Source organism: Aphelocoma coerulescens, chromosome 10 (assembly GCF_041296385.1).
Source record: "Aphelocoma coerulescens isolate FSJ_1873_10779 chromosome 10, UR_Acoe_1.0, whole genome shotgun sequence".
NCBI classification, from domain to species: domain Eukaryota; kingdom Metazoa; phylum Chordata; class Aves; order Passeriformes; family Corvidae; genus Aphelocoma; species Aphelocoma coerulescens.
Genome location: NC_091024.1, coordinates 2,173,357 through 2,191,001, shown reverse-complemented (window position 1 = coordinate 2,191,001; position 17,645 = coordinate 2,173,357). Strand labels below are relative to the sequence as shown.

The following is a 17,645-nucleotide window of genomic DNA, read 5'->3' as shown; positions in this document are numbered from 1 at the left end:
CTTAACTACAGTAACTGCAGCCTTCAAATCCAATTTTCATGCACTGGCCATAGATGTGGTATATTTCTCTGCGAAGTCCTGCCCCAATTCTAATTTTTATCATTTTCTGCACATTTTTCTAAGTGAATTTTACACATAAATGCAAAACCAGAAGAGAAAAGAATTTTACTCTAATGAACTGAGTGAAGGAAAATTACCTGCCAGTGATATAAAGTGTGTCTCGAATTTTCAACATTAGTTGGAAGTCCAGTCTGTGCTGAGATTCATTGCCTGAAGGGCGTCCTCTAAATACTGGATATTGCCTTGAATCTGCAAGTAAAAATGGGCTACACCATCACTCAGGATTATAGAGCTAAAGAATCAATATATGGCATTGATTAGCTGTATATACTAGGTGTAGAAGGGTTTAAACTAAATTCCTTGAGTAATGTCTTGAATATAAATGAGGAAAAGATGGCTAATGTCAGCAAATGTTCTTTTTCCTGAAGTTATTGCTGTATTTCTGATTGCTTTTTTAAGAAAATGATTAAGTGTTCTATTAAAGATACAAAGCCAGTAAACACATTTCAATTTGAAAGGAATCACATTTTTTTTTTAACTTCCCACGGTGGGGGGGCAAAGGTTAAAAAAAAAAAAAAAAAAAAATCAAAATCAAAGTAGAACTTTTCCCCTGGTGTTTAGCAGCACTTGCAGATTTACTCACAGTGGTAGTCCACGACGTTAATGGGGTCCTCGTCTTCGGGGAAGCTGATGGCGCGGCAGCGGGACAGGCTGAGCAGCGTCACCAAGGCACAGAGCACGGGGAGCCTCATGGCTGGGGACAGCTCAGCTACCTGGGAACAGACACAGCAGTGAGGCTGCAGCAGCAGCAGCAGCAGCAGCAGCTCGGGACACCGGCGCCGCTCCCTCCTGCCAAGAGGGGTTTGGTTTGTGTTTGAGCATCAGCAGCGGTGGGCATCGATGGAAACTGCGGTGGGACACAGCCCTGCTCGAAGCTGCTCCAAAACATATTGATGGTTGCTAATTTTTAGCTGGATTTATGGGCATTTCCGAAGAAGCTGACGACTGTCAGCCCATTTAATTCACAGAATCAGAAATAGAACATGCAGGCTGCTGACCTGGCAAGAAAAATTGTCAAACTTGGGATTAGAATTTTAATTAAACTGCAATCTCTTTCCATCCCCTTAATCACTGAATGTCATCCAACACAAACCCTTTTTCCATGAAGTACCTAAATCTCATCCACAAAACGCCGTGACACACACAGTGTGTCTGAGCATCCACGCTGTGTTTTAATGGCATTGCTTGTTTCCAGGCTGTGCCATCCCAGGACTAAGTCCAACGTGCCCACTGTCCCAGCCCTGAAGCCAAGGGCCAGGCACCTGACGCTTTGCCTTGTGCAGTGACTTACACCTGTGCCAAGTAAATGCAAACTGCTGCCCCTGCAGTGTGACAGCGCTGTCACACACTTCACAAGGGTGGCAAGGGACTCAAATGGGGATGCAATGTTGAACCACCTTCCCAAGATGCCACTTTCCCCCTCATTCTCTTTGCTGCTGTTGAAGGGTTCAGGGGCTTTCACCTGGGGGTTGTGTGTGTGTGCTGTAGATTAGACAGCACAGATCGTGACAGCATTATACAACATTATACAACAAAGCTTTTAAGAGGGGAAGGGAAACATAACTTCTTCAATTAAACCACAGGGATATTTTAGTGAGCAGAATGTAACTACTCAAGTTGCAATTTGGGTAGGATGCAAGAAAACACATCACAAAGTGAAATGTAATCCTTAATGACTGCAAGTGGACTGGGCAGGGGTCATATTTCTCATTAGAAACCTGGCAAATGTAGTATTATTCCCTCCTCCAACCTTTTGGAGGCATTCATTCAGCCCCGATTCACAGGTCAGAGCTCTGAGTCATCAGCTCAGTGCCTTGCAGTTGCTGAAATCGGTTATTAAATGCTTTGTCTAAACAGAAAAAAAGAGAAACCTTTCCATTTTAATGTTTCAAGACTTTCAGTGAGAAGAACACTTTGCCAACACAAAGTGCCAGACCTACCCAGCAAAGCACAGAAGTATTAATCATTTAATAATCTGAAAAGCAATTAAAAAAACCCCTTAATAACAACACTTAACCTTTCAGTAATGCTTACAGGGGACAAAAATCCTGTATTTGTTAATTGATACTATGGCTGGGGCAGGGCTTCCTCCTTCCAGGGGCTGCTGAGCTGTCAGTTCAGGCTGGACTGTGAGGAGACCAGCTGAAAGGCTGGGAACATTTGGGGATGGGGGTGGGGGTGTTGTCTGGATGCCTGCCCATCACAGGCTGACCTGGAAAGAAGCATTTTCCACTGTTAATGATATTTCTGTATCTCAGTCCACCAGTCCAGAACGAATGGGCTGTGCTCTTAGTCAAGATTGATGAGTGCAGTGGTTAATAAACACTAATGATTCCTGGCACTTTCCCTCTGCTCTTCCTTGTCCTGACATGGCCTCTTCAGCTGAAGCATCTTGCGTTAAATTACTAATGAGCAAACTTAAAACAAACTGGAATTAATAAAGTTAGTCAAATTAGTTCTTTCTTGTGAAAGCACCATTAGAGTAAAGTCCTGCAGCACTGTGGCTCCCAGACACAATAACAAATCATTAATGCTTACACAATCTTTTTTTTTTGGTCCTTTTGTAAGGAAAAGCAGGCTCCAAATATCCAACCCATTCCTTTTCCAGTGAAAGGGGAGACACATAAACTGCACGTTGAGTTGGTGTGCAGTAACGTCTATAAGGTGCTTAGTTAAAGTCCTCCCTGCAGCCTTGTTTTCTTGGAGAACAAATGAATACAAATTGCCAAAAAGCAAGAAGCTCTCCCAGACATGTAGGCTGCAGTTAGCATAGAAGATGAGGCTGCTTCTGGCCCACATCATGACTCAAAGAGACCCTGGCCTGGCTTCAAATTGCCAACTCTACAAGTTCCACCTGTACCAAGCATGGGCATGTAACAGGAAGTTTCTTTTTCACAGTTCTTTTTCCTTCCCATGTCCCATCTGGGAAGCATTTATTGGGACAATTACAAAACTTCCGTCTAACCTGCCTCACACAGGCAGATACTGATTTCTGGACTTCAGGAAATGGCTGCAGAGGAAAGGGCAATTTGTTTTTGTTTTTAGGTCACAATTGTCAAAGGGCAACTTGTTTTTAGGTCACAATTATCATGGCCAATACACAGCAAACTGTCACAAAAGCAAACAGGAAACAACTGAAATGCCAGGTAAGCAAAGACAGTATCAGTTCTCTTGAACAGATTCAAATTTCAGGTGGGATATCAAACACCCTAAAAGAATGTGAGGTTTTGTAAATGTAAATCCACAAGATGTGTTTCCCCAGAGGCTGCATCCAGATCAGCAACAAACTCACATTTATGTCTTCCCCAAAATACCCTCAAACATTGCAGGATACTCCAGAGATGAACTCTGAGAACATACAGGGCAGGAATAGTTATGTTCAGCAATCTTTTCTAACTAACAGATGATGATCTGTCACAAATCTCTGTCAAAGAAAATACCTACATGAAGCACAGACCCTTGTCATGACAAGACAGAAAAGCAGCCAGAGAGCTGCACTGGATTAGCAAACCACAGGTAATCACTTCTCACCAGCCAGGCAAGAAGTACAGATTTCTTTATTATTTTGCTTGGAAAATTATTACAAGAGTATTTACAGTAGTTCTGATTTCCAGCTACATATGAAAAGAAAATGCACCTGCTTGAAGAGGCTCTTAAATGCAGCTTTTATCTGGTTGGACACAGGCTTGGGATCAGAACCACTGAAGAGAGAATAAACTGGGAAGAACAGCTGTTTCCTGGATAATCAGAAAAATGGGCTCCATCTAGCCCTTAGAGCAGGGGTTTATGACAGCCAGGTGTAGCCTTCTGGTAGACACAGATAGGCTGGTGTGAAAGACGTAATTCCTGCCACATTCAAACCTTTCAGTGGAGGCCACTACTGGGGACTACAAATAACAATGCTGAAATATCTGTTAGGCCTGGAATAGCTGATTACAAAATGCTGGCAATGTCTACCTTCAAGAAAATGCAGAAAACATTCATACTCCGGGTTTGATTATTTTCCCCCGCCAGGATTCAGCCCAGTCTTTGATTAATTTCTCTTATAAATTGCATTCCTAGCATTTCTGCTGGAAAACAATCCATGGCAAGTGCAATGTTTGGACATTACCATATTGCTATCCTTGTTTTGCAGCTGGGCAATTGAGGCACAGATCAAAGCTGAATCTGTGACCAAGGCCAGCCACCACAAAAGGCTTTTCATAGGTTCTGAGCTGCTCGGGGTCAGATGTGCTCCTTCCTTGCAGCACGGGCACTGACCAGTGGCCCTCAGGTGAAAAGCTCTTACAGATCAGAGCTCTCCTGGCCACGTGGCCTATGCCATAATGAGTTGTGTTGCAAGGAGGAGGAACTAGAGGTGTAAATGTTAACTGGTGGCAAAAATCCACCTTGTTAAGGAGGTGAGCAACCTGCCTGAAACAGGCCTCAGGGAGATGCTGTTGGTCAAATGGGAGGCAGGCAGTTGTCCCAAGTAATAAACTGGCTCTTTGTGGCTACCACCTTTCAATCTCAGATAGAAATCCCATCCTTCAATTCCTGATTGGGGGAATCCAGAGAAGCAGGATATAATTTCTGTTAAAATATGAGCCTGCCTTCAAACAATCACACATGAAGGCGAACAGGCTGGTGTTTCTTGCCCATTAATCTACTCCAGCCTTTGACAACGTGCTGGTGACGCTCCATCAATCATCTTTCCGTGCACTGCCACGTAAAAGAGAAGGGGGAAGGGAAAGGGCATTCAGCCAGCTGGGGAGAAGCAACATATAAAATGGCTTCAAACCAGACTGATGCAATACCTTCCACTTACTGAAAAACAAAATTCTTTACAATCTCCTTAACACAATAAATGCTTCTCAAAATGCTAAGCACAGACAGGAGTGCAGTACAGCAAACCCAGCCTCAAGTTCAAGACAGGTCAAAACAAAAGATACATCCTAAAAGTCAGCTCACTTGTGGGGAGTTTGGCAAGGAATGGAGGAAAGGTGTGCAATAATAAAAGCTGGGTAAATGACTACATCACCCTCCTCCTGCACCAGACTGAGGCTGTTAGGTGAGACCCTCTGTGCTTGGAAGTACAAGCTGGCCATAGCACCGAAGGGGGACAGGCAGAATTGATTAGCAATATGCTGAGCTTAGTCAATTTATGTCCATGTGGTTTCCCACAATCCCCACTGACTGGACTTGGACAGGTCAGGAAATCCCTGCTGTCCTCTGTTTCTTCCTGCATGCAAATGGCTCCCTGAGGGCACTAATTAGTGCAAGGGCACTGACTAGTGTCTTTCTCAGATGGTACCTTCTGAAATTTTGAGCATGAAACCACTCTAATAATAAGGTAAAACAAAACAAAACAATCTTTTGCTGCTGCTTGCTCACAGATGCTCAACAAGTTTCTCAGGGCCTAGAGCTGAGACTTCAGTTCCTGATGCAGAGCAAAGCTGATCCCATGCACCACCCAGCCACTTCCACTGAGCCTCTGACACAAGCCCTGCTGAGGGCAACAGGGAACCCTTGGACAGTGGTTTCAGGGCACTGAGCCCCTGGCCAAAGCAGTGCCTTGAAGCTCTTTAACCAGAAGAACACTCAAGCAACAAAGATCTTTTGGCCAGGCTAGAGCAAGTCACAGATTCCACTTGCAACCAAATAAAGGCTGAATAGGAACTTTCTTGTGTTTAGCACCTCTCCCCTTTTTTCTGGACACAAAGGCCTAGTGTAGAAAGGTTAAAAATCTTGTTTACTACAGCCTCAGGGATTATCTTTTGATGCACAAATCACTTATGGTCTACTAATAGCGGTTAAAAAACACTACCTGAAAAGGGTATGGTTCAAATTCTGGGCTTGGTGAAGTTAAAAGCCTGCTGGCAGTGACTCCACTTTAGGGGGCGAAGGATTTGCACCTGAGTTTACCTGCTGATGGTAACTGCTGCCAGGTGGGAGAAGTTCAACTCCTTGAGCCAGCTGCAGAGGGAACACAGCTTGCCAGTGAGCACAGAGTACAGAAAGGGAGGGTGTTGCTCAGTTTCATTTTGGCAACCAGGTCAATCTTTTCAGAAGATAAAACAGTCACAAGAAAATACATGAAGGTGGTACAGGTTGCCTTCAGGGGTGCCCTAGACTTGTAGAAATGTACCCATTGGCAACCACAGGTGCACCTGAACATTCACTCAGAATAGCACCTAACCCCTGCTGTGACTGGAATAAAATAACTTCAGAGCAGAGCCACACACTGGGGTGTTTTGGTGATAAAAATATGAAAATGAAGCCTTTTTGTACCATCTGAGTCAAAATATAAGACCAGCATGGCCCAGGGTCTGGTGCCTTGAACTCCAGAGGGAGAGCCAACAATTCTTTTCCCCATCTCTGTTTTTTGGTCTTGGTCTTTTTTTTCTATGTCTTACTGTGTGAAATATGTATGATGAGTCATTTGCTTACAAGCCAGAAAGTATTCCACATACAATGCAACATTTGCCTTAAAAATCTGTATCAGTATTTATGATAGGAAAGGCAGGGGATTAGATTCCCATTTTAGGTCATATCTATACATAGGTTTTCCAGTGATGCAATTGTGTTGCATGCAAAAGCGTGGTAAGTCCTCCCAAAACAGGGATACAACAGCCAGCATCAATGCAAGTGTGATTTTCTTTACAATTCTTTTTAATGTCATTCCAGTATGTGTTTCTTCTAATGAAGGCTGACTTCAATAAAGTTCCTGAAGGCAATGCCTGACACAGAGGTTTTCTGTACATTCAAATCTCAGAGATTCTCTATGAGATGTGATAAATCCATGTTGAGGAATTTGGTGACAGATTGTTTCAGCTAATTATCAAATAACAGGAAAATATTTGTGGCTATAATGAAAGAAAGGTACTTAATTCTTGTAGTCCCTTTTAGGAACATGAAGCATGATTTTGTATGATAAATAGGTGACAAAAACTCTTTCTGTCCTATAAAGGTACACCCAAATGTAAACTTGCAGTATGCAGCCATCCTTACTTTTTGTAACAACTTTAAAGTCTGCAGCTCTGGAGAAAAAATTTAGGATATTTAGGGCTGAGATATTAATTGAGCATGAAAGTGCAAATAACAGGTCTGTTATTTTAAGATAATACTTGACTTCTTTTAAGGATTCTGCATTAACACCTCTTGATCTATGCCTAAGTAAAAAAAGATAGTTTAGTATTAAAGTGATGAAACCCTACCACTGAGTATCACAGCTTTCATCTTAATTGGCTTATGGCACTGCCAGCTACACTTCAGTTGTTTGCAGGCTTTGAACGTTGCAGCAAGCGCACCCCTCTTGCTCTAGAAGGAGCTGACAGAACTTGCAAAATGGATGGGGTGACTTTTAATGATGCAAGTGTTTGGTGGCTGATTAGAAGCACTTTGAGGGCTAAATTCTCCAGTGATCAAAAGTTTACTTGAACACCAGATAGTTCCAGCAGGAAGGGAAATAAAATGCTGAGCAAACTGTAAGTGATTGCCTCAATTATGGTTATTTTAAGTTAATTTTTGAGACTGAATGTTAACTAGCTTCCCTTATAAGGGTAACACGAAAGTCCTGCACCTGAAACCAACCTTTGATTTCAGCTCCCATCTATGGTCAGATCTGTTCTGTTTTGCAAAGCTCTGCAGGACATGCTTTCCTTGCAAATTTGCCAGGGTTGGGCTATTGGTGATGGAGTGCAAGGTGCTTTAACTTAAGCAGGGCTCTGGATTCACCATTTTAGCAGACCTGCATTTCATTAATTCAAACTGCTCATGCCCAACTGGGACTGCCCTAGGATATATTAAATTTATTTGTGGAAGTGTCTGCGAACTGGTGCAGAGAATGTCATTACAGTGACATTTGTTCCACACTCTTGGCCCTGATCCTCCATGAATTCCTGGCCATGGGCAGCTCTGGAAGCAGGAACTCCCACCCCTGCCCTGACCCCAGCCCGAGCAAAGCAAAGCCACCTTGCTGGGGAGAGCAGCTGTGGCTCATCAGGGTGAAGTCCTGAGCACCTCCAGCTCCCAGCTGCATCAGAAGTGTCTGATGCTTTTGATTAGTGTGTATTAGACCAAAATACTTTTATCCTGAAAAGAAGAGAGAACCCTTAAACCATAATGGCAGAGACCTAATTACCTACAGTAACACATACAGGCTTGGATATATGTTCAGTAACACTCAAACTGCCTCCCCTTGGCCTGAAACAAAAGCCTAAAACCCACTTTTCCTCCCTCTAGGAGGGTTGGCTACAAGTGTGGGTGAGTGCTGTAAGTGAAGGAAGTCAGTGTTCTTCCTGGAAGCCTGCAGAACATGATTTACATAGCAAAACTGCCACTCATTTCAGCGTGATTAGGCATCATCTGATAAGGCAACTCTGAGACAGGTATAAACCAGTATTTGAAGGTGAGGACATAATGAAGGTCTCAGGCACAACTTGCACAAGTCCAGCTGATGCCACAGCCAAGGGAGTTGCTGGCAGCACCCTGGGCCTGCTGTCTGCCAGCCCTGCACAAGCAGTCTAAGCAGCCTTCCCCCTGAGCAGGGCTACAGCCCTGATCCTGAGATAAGTGCTGCCCATTTGAGTCCTGGATGGAGCCCAGGAGGTCAGGGTTTGCCTACTGGATGAAGTGAATGGGATGTTTTGAAATGGAAGGGAGGTTTGGGGGTAGAATATGCCCCAACAAGCAAGGCAGATGAAGAAAAAAGGGATTTGCACTGTGGAAAGGGCACATCTGCTGTTCAACAGGCTGTGCCTCAGACAATGTTGCTGTCAACCTCACTCCAGAAAGCATCACTTCTTTCCACCCACTGCTCTCCCCTGCTACAAACACCCCTCCAGCATCTCATCACTGTGCCTTGCTGGAGCATTGCTGGCTGGAGTTGCTGCTGCTGGGGAAAAGGCTGCTGCATGTCACTGCTCTCACTTCAGAGAGAAGTAAATGGCTGCGGAAAATGCAAAGGGAGAGACAGGAGAAGACTCAATGGGCAAGAAGCACATGAGAGACCTTAAACACTGTGCTGGTATTCTCAGTATGCCATTCTCAGGGCTGGAATGGTCAGCCAGCCTTGCCTGCAAGAATACCGCCTACACAGACTGGGGAACAACGTGCTTTTAACTAGGCTTGGTTTTTCTGCACGGACAAAGCTGGTAGCTGGCCACCCAGTCACCTATTTGTATATGCAAAGCATGTGCTCTGCCCCTGTCCTGGGCACAATCAATTACATGTACAAAACACAGGCACGAAAACCTGGAGGAACCTGGAGCTCAAAGTTAACAATTACTATTCTCTTGTTACGATTAAAGATTAACTACGCCAGTGAAAGGATGTGTTATGAAATGTGTTTCCCAGGCTGACAGTAAATAGTTTTGTTTTCTTGGTTTTTTTTTGTTTGTTTTTAAAATCTCAAAGTCTTCTCAGGATTTGGAGTAATTGTTTAAACTGCTGCTTTGATTTACCATAATACCAAAATGTTGTCACTTGCCACGTGACTGCTCATACTTTCATTTGAGATGTCGTGCAGAAACACATGGAAATCTGGTGAAAGCAAACCAATTTTAGAACACGTTCCGAGCAATTGTTTTGCAGCACTGCCCTACAGTATGAAGTCTCTTCCATTTCTTAAATTGCCTAATCAAATGCAGACTCTGTTCCAGTCACGCTAAATTTTCACATAATGGCAGAAAAATACTTCTTTCTAGCCTAGCACCGAACAGTTGGATCACATTATCACATTTGCTGCTTTTGTAGTCTCCAAGTGTGTATTTGTAAAAGTATGTATATACATATTCACAGAGGAGAGGGGGAACATCGGTGCTCATGCTGTGAGACCCAGGGGATGGTCAGAGGGACAGAGAGATGCCTTGAGAGGTGCCTGTGCTGATGGTCTTTTGGGGGGACCTGGCTTACCAGAAATGCAGAGTAGTGACGAAAAATTTATTTTTATTTCTTTAGAAATCATATGTAATAGTGCAGAATTTGATCTGATTCCTTGCCCTGAAGTCTGCTGAAGTTTTTAAAGTGATAGAAGTGCAGTAAGGTAAACTGCACCTATCTGTTGCCACTTTGGGGCTGGAGACAGGACTGGTGAAATGTGCAGCCACGGCAATCCCTGCTCTGGGTCCCAAGCTAGGGCACATCCCTGTGTGGATTCACATGTGGGGAGCTCTGCACCACAGAAGTGCCCACTTTCCACAGAGCAAACACAACCTGCAGAGCCCACCCACGGCAGCGTTTGCAACTGGATGCAGCCGTGCTGGGCACCAGCTCTCCCTCCTCTCTCTTACTTGGGCTCCATTGCCTCATGATAACATTCACCCTGCAAGACAGGGAAATATTTGCCTCACAATACTTTGGCATTTTGACTAGTGAGCCACACAGAAGTCACAGATCAGACCTTAAAAGTAAAATTAAAAAAAAAAAAAAAAAAAAAATCAGACCAGTAACATACAGACTGCAAGTGCTTCAATCAAGGTCAGAAGGAAATCTCTGGCAAATGAGAGAACAAGACTTAGAGCTTTAAAGCTTTCTGTTATGACCTGTGTCCTTCTCTCTTCCACACCAGCCTCCCCAGACCCCCAATACAATTACAATGTTTCCTTAAATCCTTGTGTTGTCACTAGTAATATTGGCCAGGATAATCATACCTAACCCCCACATTGTTTACGACTGCATGTCTATTTTTCTTACCCATCTGCACCAAACATTTAGGTTTGTGCTGGCACAGTTTGCTGCTGAAGACCACTGTTCAGCCATGAGCAGTGTTTGCTATGGTTTTGGTGAGGATGAAAGCCTGGTGCTTTAGGGGGAGGAGAAGCCATAATCCACTCTCACAGTAAAACCTGTACAGTGGTACGCAAGACAAAAAAAATTCTATCCGTACCCTTGCAGGAAATCAGATTAATCCCCAAAGCATGAGATTTGATTATTTTTGTCTGAGGTTATCATCAAGGAAAAAACCTACATAATGCTAAAAATATCCACACAGCATTTACTTTATGAAGAAAATATGATTTGCTGAACAAAAACAAATTACTGGCTTTTCGGTGTTAATCTTTGATAAACACGTGCTGCGTTAAAGAAACTGTCACAGAGAGAAGTTTGCAAATTGAAAGAAACCATTCAACTCTGCAAGATTATTTCCCCCCTCCCTTATTACTCCTTTCATGAGACACCTGGGGACATTGTTCACACACTGTTGACAGCTTTCCCACTACTGCTTTTCCTCTGTTATCCGTTCCCTTCTCTTCGGCACTCGTCCCCAGGTGGCAACACACAAAAGAGCTATATTTGCAAGGGGTGCCAAAGCTGGCTCTTGGACAACTGTTGAAGAGCCAGAGGGCCCTCTCCTGCCTTCCAGGTTGTTTGGTTCAAGTGGTTTCCATGGGGCACTGACCCACCAGGCAGTGCTCTGGTATTTCACTCCCGAGAGCTGCATTGCTCGGGGAGCACACGCGCTGCCCGCAGCCCTTTCTCGCTTCAGCTGCCATCACACCAACAGGTAGAGCCACGCTCCCTCACGCTGGACTACATTCAAGTGCCATCTAACATTTTAATACTGCAGCCTTAACTATACATGGAGGTTTTTGTAAATTAAATACGCATTATTCTTCTCTGTGGTCTCCCAAAATACGATGGTTCCACAGCCCGAGGGGACACGTAGGTGTTCACACAGCATGGGAAGGGGGTACCTAAATGGAGGCACAGCATAAACAAGGGCTTGACATACAAGCGTGAAGATTTTCTTTCGACCCCAAAGTGTGTCTGTCATGACAGACACAGAAATAGCAGCAACACTTTGTGCTGGTGCTGCAGTCCCTGCCCACCACCAGCGCCCATACACACGCCTGGGATGCGAGGCAGCAGCACTTGAGGGAAATACCTTTTGTTTCACACCACAATAAAGCTCTGAGGAAGGCCCTACCCAAGAGAGGTGTGAGCTGGTACTTTACTGCTGCTTGAGAAAGCAGAGTCCCAGCTGCCATGACCATTTGGTGAAAGAAAGATGAACTTTGTAGCTCACATTAAGAAAAGCCCATTATTGCAGTAATAGCTGAGCTGAGTGACCAGCTGATCAGCCCTCATCTCTTCTGAGGTTTCACTCCCACTGCTGGTGGGCAGCCAGTCGGTGATGCTGGTCCCCACTGCTCACTCCTTACCTCTCTAGATGAGCAACTCTGCCTTTGCCTCCCTGCTGTCCCTCACACACTTGAAGAGCCCCCTAGCACGCATCTGCCAATTAACTCCTCGTTCTCATCCCAGGCCCTCTTCAAAGCTCCCCCTTGCCTCTGATGCCGAAGTGTGTGTGCCCCCTTTCCCTGACACATGCAACTCAGCTATGTTTAGGTGGCTTGTGTGCCAGCACAGCTGCTGATTATGCAGGTCAGCACAGCTCTCCTGCTTCTAGAGGCCACTGCCCAACTGTACCCATCTGCCATCTCTTCTTGTAAACCATCCACTGTGAGAACAGGATCCATCCCTTTCATTCTGTGTTTATCCAGTGCCTGTCCAATTAGAAACCTGGGCTGCAATTTGGCTCTCAGATGCAACAGTTTAAAAAAAAAAAGTAACAGCAACAACGAACCTTTTTGCACGAAGAGTCTCTGTGTGCAAATACGACCTCTGTTATGTTACCAAGGTCAGGCAGACCAAGGCCAATCTGCTGTGTGAGAATATAAATCAAAGCTGTCCAGGGACTGATTTAGTTTACAAGGTTTGTAACCATTCTGGACAGAATAAATGTCACTTGCTTGCCTGAGCTCCTCGCTCCTCCTCTTCCACCACCACTTCTTTGCTCCTCCACTCCCACCAAGCCCCTCCCTTCCCACTAATACCTCTTGACCTCCTTTGCTCTTGAAAGCAAAAGTTCTCTTCTAGCAAGAAAACAGTGGCTCACACATGACAGGCAGCCATGCTAGGCCAATTTATTTAAATTATGCAAAAATCTCAGCAAGTAAAATTACCAAAGAGTCACAAGTACATTCACCTGCTGGTTACCTGCCCTTCACAGCACAGAATTAGAACAACAAATCCTGTAACAACTTTTTCCTATTGCATTCATAGATCCACAAAACAAACCAAGGAAAGCATCTGTAGCAAGTATTAGAGTCTGGGCACAGATCCTGTGAAATCACATGGTTTCCGTTGTGGAACTAAAAAGGCTTCTACAAGAATGTGTGAAATACACAGCCGAAATTCTCCGTTCCTTTCTGTGCTCCTTGGCAGTTTGTGTGGCTGAGTTAAAGCGGCAAGTTCTGTTTCTTTAGCTGGTGCTTCCCAAGCACACCCCGATCTGCACACTGAGCGCACACAGCATTCAGCCAGCCAGCTCCCTCTCGAGTACGGACAGAGTTAATGTAGTCCCACGCCAAACAACAGGTTGCTGTCTCCCAAACTGGAGCCTTGAAAAGCAAGAGTCCAGCGGTTGCCTGACTCCTCCCAGCCATTCTGAAGCCCTTCCTCCTGCAGGTGTGCACACCGAGCTGCAGCGGGGCTGGGCAGGGGTGACAGAATGAAAGAAACTTCACGTTCTGGATGTTAACTTTAGTTACCATAGCCAGACAATGCTGCCAGTGGCGTGGAAGAAAAAATTGCTGTAGCCAGCTGTGCTGTTCACAGTCGGATGGTTTCTGTGTAGCTCCAAATGGTTCTGGAGCCAGTAGCCTGTTGTGGCCAAGGACAGGATGATGGATGGTCTACACACACTGTCCAAGCAGGGAGAATGGCAGAAGTTCACTTCAGGGTTGTTAAAATGCTAATCTGGGTTAGTTAACAAAAGCCGAATGGAATAGGAAAGTTAGGGAAATAAATACTATTCATATGTTATATATGTGCACTACAGATTTGATCTCTGTGGTTAACACAAACATTTGCCTTTGGAAGTGGGACAATTCAACAGTCTTCCCATCTGAATAAACTGAATCAACTCCTGATATTAGCTGTACTGTAATTACTGTCAAGCCACGACGAGGGAAAGCAGGCTATGGCAGACAACACACAGAGCTCCACAAACAGCATCCAAAGGGCAGGAATACTATTCTGACTGCACACCTCTTCCATGTGACATGGGAACAAATCAGAACCCACTTTCCTTTGAACTTAAGGCTGGCAGCTATTCACAGAACAGTAACAGCTTAATAAAATGGCTTAGATGGATTTTAGCAGTAACTGCAGTAGCTTATCGGATGCTTAAGAAGAGATCATCTGTTCGAGAAGCAGTTTTGACGAAAGCGACATTTGAACTGTTTTAATTACATACAGAGTTGCTAAGACTGAAAATAACTTGTACTACCCAATGCCAGTAATACGCCTTATTCCATCTTTTCTTAATTACTTGTGGAGTAAATTTTTACTTTATCAAGTGGAAAGGTACCTGATTTTATCAACCTGGAATTAGAGGTATGTTTAACATAGGAGTATTTAATCAACCAGCATCTCCTCTGTTCAGTCAGCAAACACATAGTCTGAGCCTTGAAAGATATCAGACTACAACATAAGTAAGCTCCACATAAGCTCATACAGGCACAGAAGATGTTGAAGTAACTGTTTCCTTTGTCTCAAAAAGGAAGACTAGAACTGAAACAGTCTCAGTCATACCACTTCTCTAACACTTGATGAAAACTGACCGTATTCACCCCAATCTCCTCTTGACCTCAGATTTCAAATTTCTTTTTATTTTTCAGAAGGACAAACAACCATAGCATTTCAACATTTCCATGCAGGTTCTGTCCATCTAACTGGGCTACACCTGACTTCAGGGGATATTGAGTCCTGTGTTAAGTGCACTAATGTTTTTAAAAGAATTTAAAACCCACAAAAATCCAGAACTGAAATCTGAATGTGATCGACTGTAGTAAGACCAGAAGATAAACTATTACAAACGCCTAACACACACTTTGAACTGAACTTCCATGATGGATTTTTTCCTTTACACACCTCCCATGACAGGACCGATCAGATCAAAGATCAACTTAAGAGTGAAATTGCATCTATAATTAAGCATTCTATCTAAACGTGTGCTTTTCATAAACACACAGCAAAGTTATGGCAGCTCCAAGGGCTAAAGGATCTGCTCTAACAGTCAGCTCAGCTCAGCCATTCCCAGAAACGTTCAGATGGTCCAGCTCAAAGGGCGCAAGAGGCTGGGGGGAAAAAACCCGCAGCCATCCAGCTGGTTTGTAGAGCTTTGACAGGGCCATCACTGTATTCCTGGCACACACTCCTGCATCACACAAAGCACATTTAGAAAATGATGTTATCTCTGTTGCATCTCACCATAAAGGAGAGCAGGTAGTGACAGACTGCAGGATATGGGGGAGGAAGGTTCACTGTAACTAAAGGTGCAGATGAAAGTGAGAAGCTGGTTAAATAAACCAACGTAGAGCCTCTGGGTTATACTTTTTTGGCTGGCTTTCTGAAAACAAATCTGAGCTACATAATTCAGAATCCTAATAAATTCTTACTACAAACTTTTTCTTCCTGATTTAAAAAACTATAAGCTTTATATTAGTTAACACAAAAACTGTTCAAGTTCATAATTATATAGAAAAGAAATCAGAGCACTAAGCTGGCAATTTGTTTTTATCTAAGCCAGAGTAAATGTTTATACAATATCTGCCAACATAACAAAATATGCCCGTCACTTACTACATTAAACATGATTACATACAGCTTAATTTACTGAAAGGAACTGAAGTAGACTTTAGAGGTGCACAGAATTTTACAGCGTGAATAAAGCAGGAAAAACGTCTATTCTCTTTTGCCACAAAAGTAATTGCAAAGCTTTACAATGAGCTTCCTGTTGGACTTAGAAAAAGGAGAGAACCTCAGAAAATTCTCTGTGCAAGTATTTGTATGTGAGAGCAACAGACCAGCAGTAAACGCCTCTAAGACAGTAGGAAGCTGTTCTTTCAAATAATATTTAGGTAATATTAATAAGACCAACAACGTGAAACACAAAGGTACCCCAATAAAGATGCATGCTTTTTTCCCCCCAAGGAAATAACCAGGGGAAAAAAAATGCCACGTATTTACAGAGCACTGAACAGTATTCTGGAGGAAGTTTGCTGTAATTCCTGCACATTATGTGTGAAGCGTGTGAGTGTGTGTACATGGATAAGCTACAATACCATCTGTACAGCAAGTGCCACATATGTGAGCATTATGAACCATCATTGCTGCTGCTATGCTCAAAAGTAAATGTATTCTAAGCCACACACACACACACAAATACAAATGACTTTACACACCGAGGGCTGAATTTTGTTCAAATTACTCACAGGCTCATGCCTGTGATACAGACATAATCTTGACCAGAAGTAAGAAACAACCGAGAGATTGGCAGAAATCCACTAATTTAAGATTAGCTATATTCATGCTAACAAGTGGGATATCCACCGGAACTACAATATTTTCAACACATCAACCTAAAGCAGTTAATCGCATTTTTCAACTCACAAGACAAAACACAACAACCATAAAAAAAACCCCCTGCACAACCACCCCACAGCCCTTTAAAACACAGGAGTAAAAGCCACCTAGATATATCTGTGTGACCTTTCATTTCCATTCGTGCTTATAAATAATAAACAAGGCTTTAAACCCTTTCTAATTACTCCCTGAAAGCAGCTGTATCGGTTTCTGCAGTGATGAAACGCCCCCACCCCCCCAGAAAAAAAAAAAAAAAAGTTTCCCCGCTCTGCACCTGAGCATTGTTTTCGGCAGGAGGGCGGGCGCGGAGCTGGCCCCCGCCGCGGCACGGGCGTAATTCAGAACTGACTCCAGTATTTGTTTCCATCCATAATTGATGGGGAGCTGGAAACGCGGCTCCCTCTGCCTCCCAGCGCCCGGCTGCTGCCGGAGAGCCCGTAAATCACGCCTCGCCAGGCTGCGCGCCCCGCCGGCAGCGCCGAGCCCCGGGCCGGCTCAGCCCCCGACGCGGCGCCAGCCCCAACTCACCCCAAGCGCCGCGGGGCGACTTCGCCGGGGATAAACCCGACAGCTCCGCTTCGGCTGCCCCGTCTGCGGCCGGCGCCGGCTCCCGCCCGCTCCGCTCGGCAGCGCCGCCGCGCTCCCGCCGCTCTCCCCGGTACCTGCAGCCGCCGCGCCGCTGCCCGCGGCCGCCGCCCGCCGGCGGGGCCCGCTCCGCCCGCCGTCCCCCGCCGGGCGCCCCATCCCGGCGCTACGCCGGGAGCCGGGGCGGCGCGGGGGAGGCGCCCCCGGCAGAGCCCACCCCTGCCTCCACCTCCCGCGAATGGATTTATTCTCGCCCGTCCCTCGCCGCGCGTCCCGCCGCCGGCACCGCGGCGGCCCCCGCCCCGCCGCTACCGCGGACAACTTTTCGGTCTCAGCGCAGCGGGAGCGCGGCCCGCGGCCGCCGGCGGAGCTCGGCGAGTCGCGCCATGGCGGGGCGGGGGCGGACCGGCACCGCCCCGGCCGCTGCCCCCCGCCCCCGCCTCCCCCGCCGCGGGCAGCGCCGGGCACCGCCCCGGCCCCCACAGCGGCCCCGGCCCCGGCGCGGAGCTCCGGCAAACTTCGCCCGT

General features: G+C 45.3%; 1 protein-coding gene across 9 annotated transcripts in view; it reads right to left on the bottom strand.

Moving 5' to 3' along the window:
• SEMA6D (semaphorin 6D) overlaps window positions 1–17,645 on the bottom strand; it is a 209,694-nt gene that overhangs the window by 13,937 nt on the left and 178,112 nt on the right. For 4 of the 9 annotated variants that reach the window (XM_069025710.1, XM_069025712.1, XM_069025711.1 and 1 more), the window contains exons 1-3: window positions 16,808–16,933; window positions 704–833; window positions 198–309 (exon numbers count right to left, since the gene is read on the bottom strand). In XM_069025710.1, the coding sequence (XP_068881811.1) occupies window positions 198–309; window positions 704–833; window positions 16,808–16,900 (335 nt within the window). In that variant the 5' untranslated portion in view covers window positions 16,901–16,933. Of the gene's footprint in view, window positions 1–197; window positions 310–703; window positions 834–16,807; window positions 16,935–17,061; window positions 17,175–17,195; window positions 17,259–17,645 lie in introns of those variants that run through there. The other 5 variants (XM_069025704.1, XM_069025706.1, XM_069025709.1 and 2 more) reach the window with 4 other exon arrangements.